Raw genomic sequence first — 18,135 nt, 5'->3', positions numbered from 1 at the left:
ACCAGGACAGACAGAGCTGGGGATCGAACCAGCAACCTTCCGGTTACAACATGAGCTTCCCAACACCCCTGAACCACTGTTGTGTTTACAAGACTGGTGCAGGAAAATGTTCATGTGCTTTCGGTATGTTTTTACTCTTATGTCTACTACTGCTATGTTGATATTTTTGGGATTAAATCCTGTTGTCCAGTAAGCAGGAGTCACATTTGGATTTCAGAATTACACCTAAATTTACAGTCTAATGATTTACCTAGTTTCATTTGTTGCTTTTTTAAAAATTAACAAGTGTGCCATGCGGTCACCAGAGTCGCTAAAGAAATCTCAGTTGAGACAGTGCAAACTCAAGAGCTCCAGTTAAACTACACACTGCCTCATTTTACAACTTATCAGTCACATGAATTAGAAATCAACTATCACATATTTTAAAATTAAGATCAAAGAAAAAGCTGTTAAAGAAACTGTCCTATTAGTCAAGTGTGATGGAATGTGTTTAAATATAAATACCTACAAACAGATAGTAATACACGTTTGCACACCTTTAGTGTGAAAAAATGTAATTATGATCTAAATTGCTATTGCTTGCAATTAAGATGAACTGCATTCCATCATTTGACAGCTACTTCTGTCCAGCGCTAAGAATATATAATGACAGCCATCAGATTACAAAATTTCACCAAATTACTCAGTCTGACATATGATAGGAAAACATCACAGGTATGAGAAGTATGAAATAAATGTAGAAGTGAGCTTTTATAGATGCTTTTTGTGCATCTCCTATTTTAGATGAGGCATACATAGGAACAAATACAAGTTGGGACATAAGTCTCATACTTAAAATGTGACATGATAGCGAGAATGGGCAAAGATCTTTATTACTACACTGATAATATTGTGCTAAAGATAAATATGTGCTTTAGCACTGAGATAAACTTGCAGTATGAAATGTAGCTGACAAATATACACTACTTAAAAAGACCAGCATTAAAATTCTGCAGCATCTGACCTTCTGTGTATCAACTAACCAGAGGTGTAGAACTACTGACAAAATATCAGTAACAACACAGCTAAAGCACTGGGCATATATTCACAAAGTGTTATTTAATAAATGGTAGTACCAGAAAAAATAAGATGAAATTTTGATTACATTATGCAACTATATCTTCCTAAGAGTAAAGATTAATCTCACAGCTTCAGATAGAGGATAAAAGTAATCAATTAGTGAAAAAACAAACAAACAACAAATAACATGTACAGACAAATAACCACCACAAGCACGATGCAGAAATACCTATTGTGTTGATGAACATACATCATATGAGCTCGCAAAACTACAATAAATTGAACACACACAAATAAAATATCACACTAAATCTATAAGTATGAAAGTATGAAATGTATAATGTTGAAATTAAACATATTTTAGCCACAACCAGAGAAAGAGAGCAACACCTCTAGGAAACACTTTAGAAGAAAGAAGAAAATTTTAGAATTAATAAATCAACTTTTGCTCCAAGCATTTAAAAAAACAATTTTGTGATGATAAAGTAGAAGAAAACTGAACTGTTGATTTTCATCTGGCACAAGACTAAAACATGACTTGCTTATTGCCAAGGGGCCATACCTCTGAGCACCCGTCCAGGTCTCCAAAGACATCAGCAAAGTCTGACGGACTTTTCTTCAGAGTCTGGTCAGCAGGCAGCGTGTTGTCATTGTATGATGTCACAAACTTAAAGTCACTGGTTCTAGAACCTGTGGTCAGGTACGCGTCATAGTTGTAAGCACTGCGTAAAGTTCCTGTGCCATCAACATCTGCATAATTAGGAGGGAGATAACCACTGGGGATGGCAACTGCTCCATCAAACAACAGTCTGGGCTTTCTTCTGCGACAAAACCTCAAACCCAGGATGATGATGATGAAAGTCAGAAAAAATGTGGACACAGACACAAGCGCGATGATCAGATAAGAGGTCAGTTTGAAATTGCTCTCATTATAAGACAGATCCTTCAGTTCTGGTACCTCAGCCAAGTTATCAGAAATGAGTAAATACATGGAACAGGTGGCAGACAGAGAGGGCTGTCCGTTATCTTTCACTGCCACTACAAGGTTCTGTTTCATGCTGTCAGATTCAGAAATGTCCCGCTGTGTCCTGATCTCTCCGCTGTGGACACCAATAGTAAAAAGTCCCGGATCAGTGGATTTGACTATATGATAGGACAGCCAAGCGTTCTGTCCGGAGTCCGCGTCCACCGCAATCACTTTGGACACCAGAGAGCCTCCGTGTGCAGCTTTGGGGACCAGCTCGGTCATGAAGGAGTTGCCCTCCGGGGAGGGGTACAGGATCTGAGGAGAGTTGTCATTCACATCTGAGATGAACACACTCACGGTCACGTTGCTGCTGAGAGGAGGAGAACCGTTGTCTCTGGCCATCACATGGACTTTGAAGCTCCTAAACTGTTCATAATCAAACGACCTCACAGCGTGGATCACACCTGTGTCTCCATTCACAGACAGATAGGAGGACACCGGAGCACCGTTCATCTCACTAGCTAAAAGAGAATAAACCACTGTACCGTTCTGTCTCCAGTCAGGGTCTCGAGCACTAACGGAACATAAAGTGGAGCCAGGTTTGTTATTCTCACTCACATATGCGCTGTACGACTGTTCCTCAAACACTGGTGGGTTGTCGTTGATGTCAGCTACAGATAACTGAACACTTTTAGAAGAGGACAGAGGTGGAGAGCCCTCGTCAGTGGCAGTGATTGTAATGTTGTAATTGGGCACTAGTTCACGGTCAAGTTGACCTGTGGTCACCAGAGAATAATAGTTTTTAATAGAAGGAACCAACTTAAAGGGGACACCCTGCTGGATGGAGCAGCGGACCTGTCGGTTATTCTCAGAGTCTCTGTCCTGCACGTTAATGATGCCCACCTCTGTACCAGGTGGAGTGTTCTCTGGTATTGGATTGGTCAGTGACTTCAGATTAACTACAGGGGCATTGTCATTCACATCAGTGATAGAAATCATTACTTTAGCGTAGGATGACAGTCCCAGCCCATCTTTTGCTTTAACGCGTATTTCAAATGATGTAGTAGTTTCATAGTCAACAACACCAATTACTCTTATGTCACCTACTTTACGATCAATACTAAATATCTTCTTCACTTCTTCTGTAAGATGCACAAAGTCATACGTCACATCTCCATTAACTCCCTCATCTGCATCACTTGCGCTTACTGTAACCACTACAGTATCTAAAGGAGAGTTTTCAGGCAGGCTGGCTTTATAAACGGCTTGGCTGAACACTGGGGCGTTATCATTAGCATCCAACACAGTGACGTGTATCACTAATGTACCTGATCTCTGAGGAGATCCACCATCCAAAGCTGTGAGAATTAAATTCATTTCCTGTTGTTTTTCACGATCAAGCTCTTTTTCAAGAACGAGTTCTCTGGTGTTTCCATTTACAGACAGAATAAAATTTTCATTCTTTTTAAGGTTGTACTGCTGCACTGAATTTTGCCCCACATCCGCATCGTGCGCTTCTTCTATCACAAAACGAGCTCCTCTCACAGCCGACTCTTGAATTTCTATATTAATCCGTTCTTCATTGAATTGTGGTGCGTTGTCATTGATATCTTGAATGTGAAGGCTGATACGATGAAGCTCAAGCGGATTCTCTAGCATAAGCTCGTGTTTTAGGATGCACGAAGCCTTTTCTCCACAAAGCCCCTCGCGGTCAATCCTGTCTGCAACAATCAGCTCTCCGTTATTCATGTTTATGTCACAGTAACGTTTGTCGGTTCCGTCGGCGTCGATGCGGGCTCTCCTGCTGGACAGCGCGCCCGTTTCCATCCCGAGGTCTTTGGCTATATTTCCAATAACGGATCCTCGTTTCATTTCCTCTGGGAAAGAATAGCTCATGTCTCCATGAGCGACATGGAACAAAAGAAGGAAGAAAGACAACTCACGCGAACGAAACACGAATATCTTCGAATCCATCATAAGAGATGAGTTATTAAGAGGCTGAACAATAAGAAAAAAAATGACCTGATCCCCAAAACACGACTCACAACTACAATTCTCGGGAGGTGACCCTAAGTGAGACACAAGAGCGCAAGAATGCGCGTCCACACCGATGAATACAGGAAATGAAAACTGTTAGGGTTAGTTTTTAGCGCCACCGTGAGTTAGGTTTGCGGAAACACCTTAACACTAAATCTAAGCAAACTACAACTAATGTTCAGTGCATGATTTTTATCTTCTTTAAAAAATATATTTTTATGTAGAATAAATATGCAAAACTTCAGTTACTATAAATGAGACAATGGGAGAAAAGAGTTTTACAATGTGAATCAGGTAAATAGTTGTGAAATCAAAAAAAAAGGGAAAAAAAGAATAAAACCGTTCAGTCAGTAAGACAACTATAAATGTGCTTATTTGTCTTCATAAAATTATGATATCTTTAACTGTAGGTTGTTGTTGTTTCTACTAAGAGGATTCAGACTGGCTGTGTGCCTGGAACTGTTCTTCACATAGTGATCACTGCCTTGTTCTCATCACCACACACACATGCAGGTTGTTTAGTTACACTGAGTCAGTTGCTGTACTCCACGTGACTGTTTTATGTTTTTTGTCTCCATCCAGTAGATACTGCTAATGTGCTGCTCTGCATGACTGTTTTCATACTAGACCCTCTCAACCCAAAGGTTCAAATGTAGCTACGTTTATAATAAAGAATTGCATTGATATTGCACTTTTCTAGACACTCAAAGCGCTTTAAAATTCCACTATTCATTCACTCTCGCATTTACACACTAGTGGAGCCAAACGACAGTTGCCAAGATTGGTGCAGGAAAATGTTCATGTGCTTTCGGTATGTTTTTAGTCTTAAGTCTACTACTGCTATGTTGATATTTTTCGGATTAAATCCTGTTGTCCAGTAAGCAGGAGTCACATTTGGATTTCAGAATTACACCTAAATTTATAGATAGATTTATAGATATAGATTTATAATCTAAATTGCTATTGCTTGCAATTAAAATGAATTGCATTCCATCATTTGACAGCTACTTCTGTCCAGCGCTAAGAATATATAATGACAGACATCAGATTACAAAATTTCACCAAATTACTCAGTCTGACATATGATAGGAAAACATCACAGGTATGAGAAGTATGAAATAAATGTAGGAGCTTTTATAGATGCTTTTTGTGCATCTCCTATTTTAGATAAGGCAGACATAGGAACAAATACAGGTTGGGACATGAGTCTCATACTGAAAATGTGACATGATAGCGAGAAAGGGCAAATATCTTTAATACTACACTGATAATATTGTGCTAAAGATAAATATGTGCTTTAGCACTAACAGAAACTTACCGTATGAAATGTAGCTGACACATATACACTACTTAAAAAGACCAGCTGTAAAATTCTGCAGCATCTGACCTTCTGTGTATCAACTAACCAGAGGTGTAGAACTACTGACAAAATATTAGTAACAACACAGCTAAAGCACTGGGCATATATTCACAAAGTGTTATTTAATAAATGGTAGTACCGGAAAAAATAAGATGAAATTTTGATTACATTATGCAACTATATCTTCCTAAGAGTAAAGATTAATCTCACAGCTTCAGATAGAGGATAAAAGTAATCAACTAGTGAAAAAACAAAACAAACAACAAATAAGATATAAAAATGACCACCGCAAGCAAGATGCAGAAATACCTATTGTGTTGATGAACATACATCATATGAGCTCGCAAAACTACAATAAATTGAACACACACAAATAAAATATCGCACTAAATCTATAAGTATGAAAGCATGAAATGTATAATGTTGAAATTAAACATATTTTAGCCACAACCAGAGAAAGAGAGCTACACCTCTAGGAAACACTTTAGAGGAAAGAAGAAAATGTTAGAATTAATAAACCAACTTTTGCTCCAAGCATTAAAAAAAACAATTTTGTGATGATAAAGTAGAAGAAAACTGAACTGTTGATTTTCATCTGGCACAAGATTAAAACATGACTTGCTTATTGCCAAGGGGCCATACCTCTGTGCACCCGTCCAGGTCTCCAAACACATCAGCAAAGTCTGACGGACTTTTCTTCAGAGTCTGGTCAGCAGGAAGCGTGTTGTCATTGTATGATGTCACAAACTTAAAGTCACTGGTTCTAGAACCTGTGGTCAGGTACGCGTCGTAATTGTAAGCGCTGCGTAAAGTTCCTGTGCCATCAACATCTGCGTAATTAGGAGGGAGATAACCGCTGGGGATGGCAACTGCTCCATCAAACAACAGTCTGGGCTTTCTCCTGCGACAAAACCTCAAACCCAGGATGATGATGATAAAAGTCAGGAAAAAGGTGGACACAGACACCAGCGCGATGATCAGATAAGAGGTCAGTTTGGAATTGCTCTCATTATAAGACAGATCCTTCAGTTCTGGCACCTCAGCCAAGTTATCAGAAATAAGTAAATACATGGAACAGGTGGCAGACAGAGAGGGCTGTCCATTATCTTTCACTGCCACTACAAGGTTCTGTTTCATGCTGTCAGATTCAGAAATGTCCCGCTGTGTCCTGATCTCTCCGCTGTGGACACCAATAGTAAAAAGTCCCGGATCAGTGGATTTGACTATTTGATAGGACAGCCAGGCGTTCTGTCCGGAATCTGCATCCACCGCAATCACTTTGGACACCAGAGAGCCTCCGTGTGCAGCTTTGGGGACCAGCTCGGTCATGAAGGAATTGCCCTCTGGGGAGGGGTACAGGATCTGAGGAGAGTTGTCATTCACATCTGAGATGAACACACTCACAGTCACGTTGCTGCTGAGAGGAGGAGAACCGTTGTCTCTGGCCATCACATGGACTTTGAAGCTCCTAAACTGTTCATAATCAAACGACCTCACAGCGTGTATCACACCCGTGTCTCCGTTCACAGACAGATAGGAGGACACAGGGGCACCGTTCACCTCACTAGCTAACAGAGAATAAACCACTGTACCGTTCTGTCTCCAGTCGGGGTCTCGAGCACTAACGGAACATAAAGTGGAGCCAGGTTTGTTATTCTCACTCACATATGCGCTGTACGACTGCTCATCAAACACAGGTGAGTTGTCGTTGATGTCAGCTACAGATAACTGAACACTTTTAGAAGAGGACAGAGGTGGAGAGCCCTCGTCGGTGGCAGTGATTGTAATGTTGTAATTGGGCACTAGTTCACGGTCAAGTTGTCCTGTGGTGACCAGAGAATAATAGTTTTTAATAGAAGGAACCAACTTAAAGGGGACACCCTGCTGGATGGAGCAGCGGACCTGTCGGTTATTCTCAGAATCTCTGTCCTGCACGTTAATGATGCCCACCTCTGTACCAGGTGGAGTGTTCTCTGGTATTGGATTGGTCAGTGACTTCAGATTAACTACAGGGACGTTGTCATTCACATCAGTGATAGAAATCATTACTTTAGCGTAGGATGACAGTCCCAGCCCATCTTTTGCTTTGACACGTATTTCAAATGATGTAGTAGTTTCATAGTCAACAACACCAATTACTCTTATGTCACCTACTTTACGATCAATGCTAAATATCTTCTTCACTTCTTCTGTAACATGTCCAAAGTCATACGTCACATCTCCATTAACTCCCTCATCTGCATCACTTGCGCTTACTGTAATCACTACAGTGTCTAAAGGAGAGTTTTCAGGCAGGCTGGCTTTATAAACGGCTTGGCTGAACACTGGGGCGTTATCATTAGCATCCAACACAGTGACGTGTATCACTAATGTACCTGATCTCTGAGGAGATCCACCATCCAAAGCTGTGAGAATTAAATTCATTTCCTGTTGTTTTTCACGATCAAGCTCTTTTTCAAGAACGACCTCTATTGTGTTTCCATTTACAGACAGAATAAAATTTTCATTCTTTTTAAGGTTGTACTGCTGCACTGAATTTTTCCCCACATCCGCATCGTGCGCTTCTTCTATCACAAAACGAGCTCCTCTGTCAGCCGACTCTTGAATTTCTATATTAATCCGTTCTCCATTGAATTGTGGTGCGTTGTCATTGATATCTTGAATGTGAAGGCTGATACGATGAAGCTCGAGCGGATTCTCTAGCATAAGCTCGTGTTTTAGGATGCACGAAGCCTTTTCTCCACAAAGCCCCTCGCGGTCAATCCTGTCTGCAACAATCAGCTCTCCGTTATTCATGTTTATGTCACAGTAACGTTTGTCGGTTCCGTCGGCGTCGATGCGGGCTCTCCTGCTGGACAGCGCGCCCGTTTCCATCCCGAGGTCTTTGGCTATATTTCCAATAACGGATCCTCGTTTCATTTCCTCTGGGAAAGAATAGCTCATGTCTCCATGAGCAACATGCAGCAGAAGGAGGAAACAAATATTCCAAGTCTGAAACGCGATAGTATTCAATTCCATCTTCAATGATACACCTCTAATATGTTAAAGCAATAACGCAGCAAAGATAGCACACAAGCAGAAATAGGAACTGCAATTCAGCGCGTGTCGGGCTAAACCTAGAGCAGACAGCGGGCGTGCAAGACAGAAAGTCCACAAAGAAAAGAGGAATTCAGTCTTTTAGGGCTGGTGTATAGCGACACCGTGAGTTCAAAAATGACACTGACCCAAGCTTATCCAAGTTAAATGCCTAAATGCACTCAATAGATACTGCAAGATCGGAGTGTTTTATTTTAATACACGTTTAGTGACTATATTTCTACTTAATGGCATATGGCATAAATCTATATCTGTAGGGCCTAGAAATACTGATATCACTATATGTTTACGACTGAACGACAAACTGTGGCTTCCCTCTCTTTGTAGCCTTTCGGAAATCAGCCTAATTATGTATTAACAAAAATCTCATGTTGCTGGTTCCAACGTAATCACACGCATTGAGTTTACCTATTTAAATTATGACCAAGGTTAACGTTGTTAATGTCCCATAGGACACAAAGCACAGGAAAAAAATTTGTAAAATACATGAAAAATCAAGACAGAAAGATTAAAAATCCCATATTATCCAAGTTCAGTATACTAACATCAAACTGAATTTTTATGACTGCTTAAAAAAAACTTTTTTTTAAGTACACTGAAAAGGAAACTGGCCGATTCACCTGTTTATTTTCTTCTCAGACAAAAGAAAATTAATGTTGTTGTTTTTTTGTTTTTTTTAAATAACTCAATCAAGACAGAGGGTGCAGTCTGAAATTTAGTATCCTTTCATAAAAATAGTTTTGTGTTAGCAACTAAGCAGTTATTCAGTAAATTTTTCTGTTGGAAGTCAGATTTCTTTCAGTTGTATCCCAGCTATATTGCATGCATTAAGGTGAAATTTATGTGGATTTTACTGAGTCATCTGGACTTTTTAAAATAAACTAACAAATTCCCTGAAGCCTTTGCTAATCTCATAAATGTGATGGTACCTCAAATTTACATTAGGCCAGAATTTACTTATTAGTACTGTGATTTTGAGGTAATATCAGAACTGAGTAAAAGTGTCACAAGTCAGACTTAAATTCTAAAACAAAGTGGAGATTTAACTGCACTGAATTGTTGCTAGGCTGAATGTTTTTCTAGAACAGTTAACCACACACAAAAACACTTTGAATTAGATGTTAACAAGTTGCATATGAAGCCTGATCACTAAACTGACCGTATCATCAGAAGCTTATTACACTCAGCTGAGAGACAGAAAAGAAACTTCATCAGATGCAGAATTGCTAAGTAAAACACAAGCATACAGTCAGAGAGAGAGAGCAAGTGCAAGACAAGGATACACAGTTTGGGTCTGTTTCAAACATAAATATATTTGTATTGGACAACTGGCCAAAGTCCTATTTTTAAGTTAATTTAAGTGTGATATTTCTTTCAGGAAAAGAAGAGTATGTAAGTATCACAATAGGAGAGAAAATGATAATGCAGTATATCATATTTACAGTACAATATGAGTGAGAATAATATAAACTCTGTGGGAGTGCCTACTCTGGGGTAGGACACCTGTGATGAACCAAGTCCACGCTGACAAAGGAGAAATATTAAGCCACTCTCAAGAGAAATGTTAATAACTATTTTTGTCAACACTAAAACTTTGAAAGACCACTAAAAGACCAACTTTTCCTAACAAAAAAGAAGGTGTATGCATCCATCTTTTGGACCATGCCGAATATAACAATGTGCTACACAAACAAAAACAAAACAAAACATAATTCTCAGGATTATGGCTATATAAAATAAGTAAATAGAATGATTATTAACTGTGTTATCTATGAGAAATAATATACTTTTGTAAACATGACCAATGATAATATTTTCTATTCAATAATGATCAAGGAGTATTGAGGAGAATGTATTAACAATTTTAGAAGTATAGTAAGGCTGATTACTTACACTGAGTTACATTGTATGGTGTTACTAAGCCTATTAATCAAATGGTAAATGGCCTGCATTTGTATAGCGCTTTTCTAGTCCTTAAGGACCCCAAAGCGCTTTACACTACATTCAGTCATTCACACACTGGGGATGGCAAGCTACATTGTAGCCACAGCTGGCTAGAGGCGCACTGACAGAGGCGCCACCGGGCACCACCTCTGACCACCACCAGTAGGCAAAAATGGGGTTAGTATCTTGCCCAAGGATATTTGGCATGCAGCCAGGAAGCAGCCTGGGATCGAACCACCGACCTTCTGATTAGTGGCTGACCTGCTCTGCCACCTGAGCTACAGCCACCCAATAATCACTAGTTTATATTGTTATTAGAGAAGCCTTTCTTTCTGTCAAGTCTTCAGACCTGTTGCATTTGAGCAAGTGATTGAGCAGTGTATAAAACCCCTGTGATTTGTGTATATAGACTGTTCCACAGACCCCCTCTAATCACTGCTAAGATGGTACATTCCTCCCATCCCTTGTGTTGTGTTTGCGCTGGTTCGCTGTGATATTGCTGGTGGAGCTGGGCTGTTGTACTGAACATGTGTCGTGCGTGTGCGTGAATGATAAGTAAGTGCCTTATATTTGTTTGTTCTATGGTTGTAACTTATCATATACTTGCCTATGTACATTGTGTGATGCTTTTATAGAGTTTTCCAGCAGTTTGTGTAGCCACGAGTCACTGTATATTCACGTTGATTTGACCAAAATGGCGCTACCCTTGTGAACTGAGCTGCCCAAAGTAAAGATGGAGTCTATCCCTGTGCAGCAGCCCATTTGTGTCCACCAGGGGGTGGGGTTTAGTCATTTTCGAATTAGATTTCTGTTCAACCCTTTCTGTATTATTTAGACCAGTTTGGTTGACTTTAACTGTTTGCTAATTGTAATTTCTGTTATTTTACAGAACCACACACATACACTTACATATACTCACACAAATTCACTCCTGGAGATGTTTTGGATTAAAGGGACCTAAACTATCATTGCTGTGGACCCTCTCTTTCATCATATAAGTCACCTGTGCCTTCTGACCGAGGATAGGAAAATCCTGCTGTAATTCGCCAGTTTATTAAGCACACACATGTCCAGTTCAAGTGGTCCTTCGAGCCGGAGTAATTACAGCTTTTCCTAACATGGCGACATCCCGATATGATGAAGAACAACAAGGTGCCCGGCACAGGAGACCACATAGGGTCCCAAGATATCTGGATGACTTCATCTGGACCTATCCCCCCCAGCCGACTAACCCAATTCCACCGAATACTAACGCAACTATTCCAATACACCAAACAGCTGGCATCGACAGCTCACCAGAGATGGAGAGAATAAGGAGGATGGAGCAGTGTGTTATTCAGGTACAGGAGCAGATGAGGGAGATACAAAGCACTATACAAGCGTCTTTGAACCTTGGCCAAAGAACCCCCCAAGTACAGTTACAAACCCAGGTCCGGAGCCATAGTATGCCTTTACTAACTGTGGATAATAATCCTACACAAGATCCCCCTATAGGCGGACTAGAAAACATCCCTCCCATATCTCCAGTAATACCTGGCCCTCAGTTTCATACTGTACAGCAGACCTCCCCTTCCACAGCTCATCAAGTTGATAACCCTCAACTATTACAGTCAACAGCTCCTACTCTCCCTGTTAACCAACCTATTCCTCAGCCCCCTCTATACGTCCACTCTTCTATGCCATCAGCTGCTCAGCCAACACCAGTGGTACCCCGGTCTGCATTTACAGCATCTGACCAGCCACATCCTCCCTGGTATCAACAAAGAGACCTGAATTGGCCGTCATCAACCCCACAGAGGTCTGTGCCACACAGTGCTGCTCAGTTTAGTACCCCTGGCACTATGCAGTACCCTGTCACGCTGCCACCCGGCATGCCCTTTCCAGGTTATCCGCCTTGGACTTCAGGCCCACCTCTCAGTCAGCCATACGTTACACCAGTGCTGCCACCTGCTGTCAGCTCACAGTATACCTATCAGCATCCTGCTCCAGCTGCACCACCACCTGTCAGTTCACAGCATGATGTAATTCAGAGCAGCCCACAACACTCCTCATCTCTGCTTTCCTCTCAGAGACCGAACTTGATGGAGATGGCTATTTCCTCTTCATATGGCATTCCTAAACCCAATCTGATCCGTTTCACCACAGGAAAAGAGAGTGATTTTCTGCTACTGAAGAAAGGTCTGGATGGAGTTTTGGGACCACACCCACATCTATCTGAGGATTACAAATTCCAAGTACTGCTGGATCATCTAAAGTTTCCTCCTGCATTTCAGCTTGCAAAGAGATATGTGCATGACCCTATGCCCTTCACTAAAGCAATGCAGGCTCTACAGCAGCGCTATGGACAACCACGCCAATTAGTCCAAGGTGAAATTAACAACATTTTGAGAGCTCCTACAGTGAAAGCTGGAGATGCACAGGGGTTTGAAGACTTTGCTCTATCAGTTAGTAGTCTGGTGGGACTACTAAACTCCATGGAAGGACCTGCTAAGAGCGAACTACAGTGTGGCTCCCATGTGGACAGGCTTTTGAGTAAACTCCCCTTCTCCTATCAAGACAGTTTTGCTGAATATTGTCTTGCAAAGGGCATCTTGCAGAGTGACTCAGCTAACACCTATACTCTCCCTGACTTTGCACAGTGGTTGGAGAGGAAGTCACAGGCCATACAGATATCACGAAGGGCTACAGAAAGCTACATATCTGATAAACCCCGCTCAGATCGTAGAGACAAGTCATCACGACCATTAAAGACATCCTCATCAGTCTACTATGGCACAGACAAGCCTACAACACTGACGGCAAATACCACTTCAGCCCCTACTGACAGTAAAGAACCTATGAAAGGGAAGAAAAGAGAGAAATTCAAACCCTACTGCCCCTTCTGTAGCAGTACAGAACATTACTTGAGTTCCTGTTCTGACTTCAGCAAGCTGAGTACTACACAGATTATTACGTGGATTAATGACAATAAGAGATGCTGGAGATGTGGTCGGAGTCACCAGCCTGACAGTTGCAATCTGAAGAAATGTTGTGCCACCTGTGGAGAACAACACCTGCAGATCCTTCATGAAGCTGCCTCCAGCTCAAACAAGAGTATCCTGACATTGAGTACAGCCTCCAGCATGGTGTATTTGTACCAAGTCACTCATTCAGGTAGAGTCATGCTTAAAGTGGTCCCAGTTACCCTCCACAATAATGGGCGATCTCTGTCCACCTACGCCATTCTTGACGATGGATCAGAGCGAACTATTGTTCTATCTGCAGCAGTTCATTACCTGCAACTAAATGTCACAGAGGAGTCCCTCAAACTACGAACCATCAGGCAGGAGGTGTCACAGTTACAAGGCGCATCTGTTTCTTTCGAACTAAGCGCACCCAGCTCTCCCCAAATCAAACATCACATCAGACGTGTTTTTACTGCTAAAGAACTTAATCTGGCAAAACAATCCTGTCCAGTGGACATACTCCGTCAGAGATATCCACATCTGGCTGACGTTCCTATCCAAGCATTTAAGGATGTGCAGCCTATGCTTCTTATAGGCTCAGATAATGTCCAGCTCATCACCCCTCTGTCACCTGTCAAAGTTGGTCCACTAGGCAGCCCTGTTGCTGTCAACACTAACCTCGGTTGGGCCATCCAGGGACCGGTTACCTTTCTACATCTACCTACTGAAGCTTCATGTCTGCACACATCCCTGTTACCAACTCCCTCTCAAGCGCTAAGACAGAACGTTGAGAAGCTGTGGCAGTTAGATGTGCTCCCCTTTCGATCAGAGAAAGAGGTAACTCGCTCTAAACAAGACAAAGAGGCACTGGAGTTACTGCAGAAAACCACAGAACGTGTACAGGTAGATGGGATAGCTCGTTATGCTACTCCTCTGCTCCGCCGCAGAGACTCCCCTAAACTACAAGCTGGTCATGAAGCAGTGATGGCTCTCCTTCGGTCCACAGAGAAGCGCCTGGTTAAAGATCCTGATCTAGCGGCTGTGTACAATGCCGAAATACACAAACTGGAGCAAGCAGGTTATGTAAGAAAACTCACTCCTGAAGAGGCAAACCGCACAGATGAATCCTGGTTCATTCCCCATCATATTGTGCATCATAACAATAAGCCCCGGATAGTTTTCAACTGTTCCTTCCAATACAGGCAAGACTGCCTTAACGACCAGCTGCTACCAGGTCCAACTCTCGGTCCATCCTTAATAGGTGTCCTGTTGAGATTTAGGGAGCACCCTGTTGCTGTGAGTGGGGATATACGAGGTATGTTCCATCAGGTGCGGCTTCTTCCACATGACCGGGCCCTGCTGAGATTCGTGTGGAGAGATATGGAAAGAGATCGGAGTCCGGACATTTATGAGTGGTGTGTCCTGCCCTTTGGAACCACATGCAGCCCCTGTTGTGCCACATATGCCCTTCAGCGCCATGTGCAGGATCATAAAGATGGCAATGAACAAGTACTAGACTCAGTGCTGCGCTCATTTTATGTCGATAACTGTTTGCAATCTCTGCCCTTTGCTTTGCAGGCACGACCACTTGTCGATAACATCAGAGAGTTGCTATCTACTGGTGGTTTCGAAATCCGACAGTGGGCCAGTAACTACCCAGAGGCCGTTGCTCATCTCCCCACTGAAGCGAAGTCCCCTACCTGCGAGCTGTGGTTGACTGAACATCAACCAGATCCTCAAGAACCAACCTTAGGCTTGGCATGGCACTGCTCCACAGACCAGATCGCCTACAGATGTCGGCCAGTGGTTCCTAAGGAGTCAACCATGAGAAACATCTACAGCATCCTCGCCTCTCAATACGACCCACTGGGTTTCATCATCCCCTTCACGACCCGGGCCAAGGTTATTGTTCAACGTCTGTGGCAGAACGACAGGAACTGGGATGATCCCATCGAGGGCGAGTTACTCCAGCGGTGGCAAGAGTGGGTGAGTGAGCTACAGTATCTACCAGAAATCTGTCTGCCTAGATGCTACACAGCCCCAGCAACCCAAGAGGGAACTTTCCAGCTGCATGTTTTCTGTGATGCTTCAGAGAGTGCTTACGGAGCAGTGGCATATTTGAGATTTAAATCAGCAGAACATGAGGTCCACACTGCCTTTATCATGGCCAGATCACGTGTGGCCCCCCGCAAGAAACTGTCAATTCCCCGTTTGGAGTTGTGTGCTGTACTGGCTGGGGCACAACTGTCCAGACTCCTCCTCAGTGAGCTCACTCTGCCCATTAGTGAGACTACTTTATGGACCGATTCTACCACTGTGTTGAATTGGATTCAGTCTGAGTCCTGCCAATATAAAGTGTTTGTAGGTACTCGTATTGCTGAAATACAGGAGCTGACTGAGGCCGCCAGCTGGAGGTATGTCCCCTCGGCTTTGAACCCAGCAGATGACATCACCCGGGGAAAACCACTACGTGAGCTGTCAAAACCTAGCCAGTGGATGGATGGGCCCCCCTTCCTGAAACAAGCATCCGAGCAGTGGCCAGCACGACCTACTGTGAGTACAGACACTGAAGATAATACTGAGTTAAAGAAATCAGCTTTCTGTGCCTATGTTACTACAGATTTGGCACAGTCTGATCCTGCATACAACACCTGGGCTGATTTGGTGCAGGCCACCTACCTGTCTTCTCACGGGGCGGCTGCCCCTCCTATGTCAGCAGCACAACGACTAGAGACAGAAGTTCAAATTCTCAAACAGGCACAACAAGACAGCTTCCCTGTTGAAGTACACACACTTAAATCTGGGAAAGAGGTGCAGAAAGACAGCAGACTGATTAACCTTTCTTCAGAATATGACAGTCAGCTTGGCCTCATACGAGTAGGTGGACGTCTCCGGCGGGCAGAGCAGATGGATACTGACACTCTGCATCCTATCGTGTTGTCACCAGACCACCCTACTACTCAGCTCATCATCAAAGACTATGATACACGTCTCCTGCATCCTGGTCCAGAACGTGTCTTTGCCGAATTGAGACGCAGGTATTGGATTTTAAGAGGCAGACAGGCCATAAGGAAGCATCAGTATCGCTGTTTGGAGTGTAAGAAGTGGAGAGCCAATCCTGTTCCACCTAAGATGTCTGATCTTCCTGCTACCCGCTTGCGATTAAATCAGCCGCCATTCTGGTCCACAGGAATTGACTGTTTTGGCCCTTTCACTATAAAGATAGGCAGGAGACAAGAGAAACGGTGGGGCATTATATTCAAATGCCTTACGACCCGCTGCATTCACCTCGACCTTCTCACTGGTATGGACACTGACTCCTTTCTCATGGCTCTGCGCAGATTTATTGCTCGAAGAGGAAAACCCTTTGAAATACTGAGTGATCAGGGCACCAATTTCAGAGGAGGAGACAGAGAGCTGCAGGAGGCATTCAAAGCGATGGAGCCACGACTGCAGGAGAAGCTCAGTGAACAGAGCATCACTTTCCACTTCAACCCTCCGCATGCTCCACATTTTGGGGGAGCCTGGGAACGGGAGATCCGTTCAGTCAAATCTGCACTTCAAGTTGCTCTCAAAGGTCAAGCGGTGCCAGAGGATTTGTTGCTTACTGTTCTTATTGAAGTAGAGGGTATACTTAATTCTAAGCCACTGGGATATGTTTCCTCGGATATTGCAGATGTTGATCCGATCACGCCAAATATGTTGCTCATGGGGCGGCGTGATGCTTCCCTTCCCCAGGCAGTTTATGGCACCAGAGAAAAACTTGGAAGGCGAAAATGGCGTCACAGCCAAGTCATGGCGAATCAGTTCTGGACTCAGTTCATTCAGCGCTACCTGCCTGGACTGCAGCCTCGCCAGAAGTGGAACCGGACTACTCCACCTTTGAAAGTGGGACAGACGGTCATGGTGGTGGACTATCAGCTCCCATGGGCTTCCTGGCCCGTAGGACAGGTAACACAGGTGTTTCCCAGCCCAGATGGACAGGTGCGAGTAGCTGAAGTCGCTATTGGGGAACATAAATACCAACGGCCTGTGTCAAAACTTATCACTTTACCTGAACTGTCAGCTGAATTTCCTTAGTTATAGTCACATGGGTTTTTAATGTTTACTAATGTGCTATACACATTAGGGGGCGGCTGTATAAAACCCCTGTGATTTGTGTATATAGACTGTTCCACAGACCCCCTCTAATCACTGCTAAGATGGTACATTCCTCCCATCCCTTGTGTTGTGTTTGCGCTGGTTCGCTGTGATAGCGCTGGTGGAGCTGGGCTGTTGTACTGAACATGTGTCGTGCGTGTGCGTGAATGATAAGTAAGTGCCTTATATTTGTTTGTTCTATGGTTGTAACTTATCATATACTTGCCTATGTACATTGTGTGATGCTTTTATAGAGTTTTCCAGCAGTTTGTGTAGCCACGAGTCACTGTATATTCACGTTGATTTGACCAAAATGGCGCTACCCTTGTGAACTGAGCTGCCCAAAGTAAAGATGGAGTCTATCCCTGTGCAGCAGCCCATTTGTGTCCACCAGGGGGTGGGGTTTAGTCATTTTCGAATTAGATTTCTGTTCAACCCTTTCTGTATTATTTAGACCAGTTTGGTTGACTTTAACTGTTTGCTAATTGTAATTTCTGTTATTTTACAGAACCACACACATACACTTACATATACTCACACAAATTCACTCCTGGAGATGTTTTGGATTAAAGGGACCTAAACTATCA

At 42.9% G+C, this 18,135-nt stretch overlaps 2 protein-coding genes across 2 annotated transcripts; both read right to left on the bottom strand.

The window, feature by feature from the left end:
* Positions 1-1,585: 1,585 nt before the first annotated feature.
* LOC118456112 (protocadherin gamma-A11-like) lies at positions 1,586-3,922 on the bottom strand. Its single transcript, XM_035916580.2, has one exon. The coding sequence runs from the start codon at positions 3,920-3,922 to the stop codon at positions 1,586-1,588; it is 2,337 nt and encodes a 778-aa protein (XP_035772473.2).
* Positions 3,923-6,029: 2,107 nt separating this feature from the next.
* LOC148106172 (protocadherin gamma-A11-like) lies at positions 6,030-8,366 on the bottom strand. Its single transcript, XM_087851831.1, has one exon. The coding sequence runs from the start codon at positions 8,364-8,366 to the stop codon at positions 6,030-6,032; it is 2,337 nt and encodes a 778-aa protein (XP_087707957.1).
* Between the last annotated feature and the right edge of the window lie 9,769 nt (positions 8,367-18,135).

The sequence above is a fragment of the Neolamprologus brichardi genome, chromosome 2, assembly GCF_056152115.1.
Source record: "Neolamprologus brichardi isolate AB-2024 chromosome 2, ASM5615211v1, whole genome shotgun sequence".
NCBI classification, from domain to species: domain Eukaryota; kingdom Metazoa; phylum Chordata; class Actinopteri; order Cichliformes; family Cichlidae; genus Neolamprologus; species Neolamprologus brichardi.
This window is presented reverse-complemented; position numbering and strand designations above follow the sequence as displayed.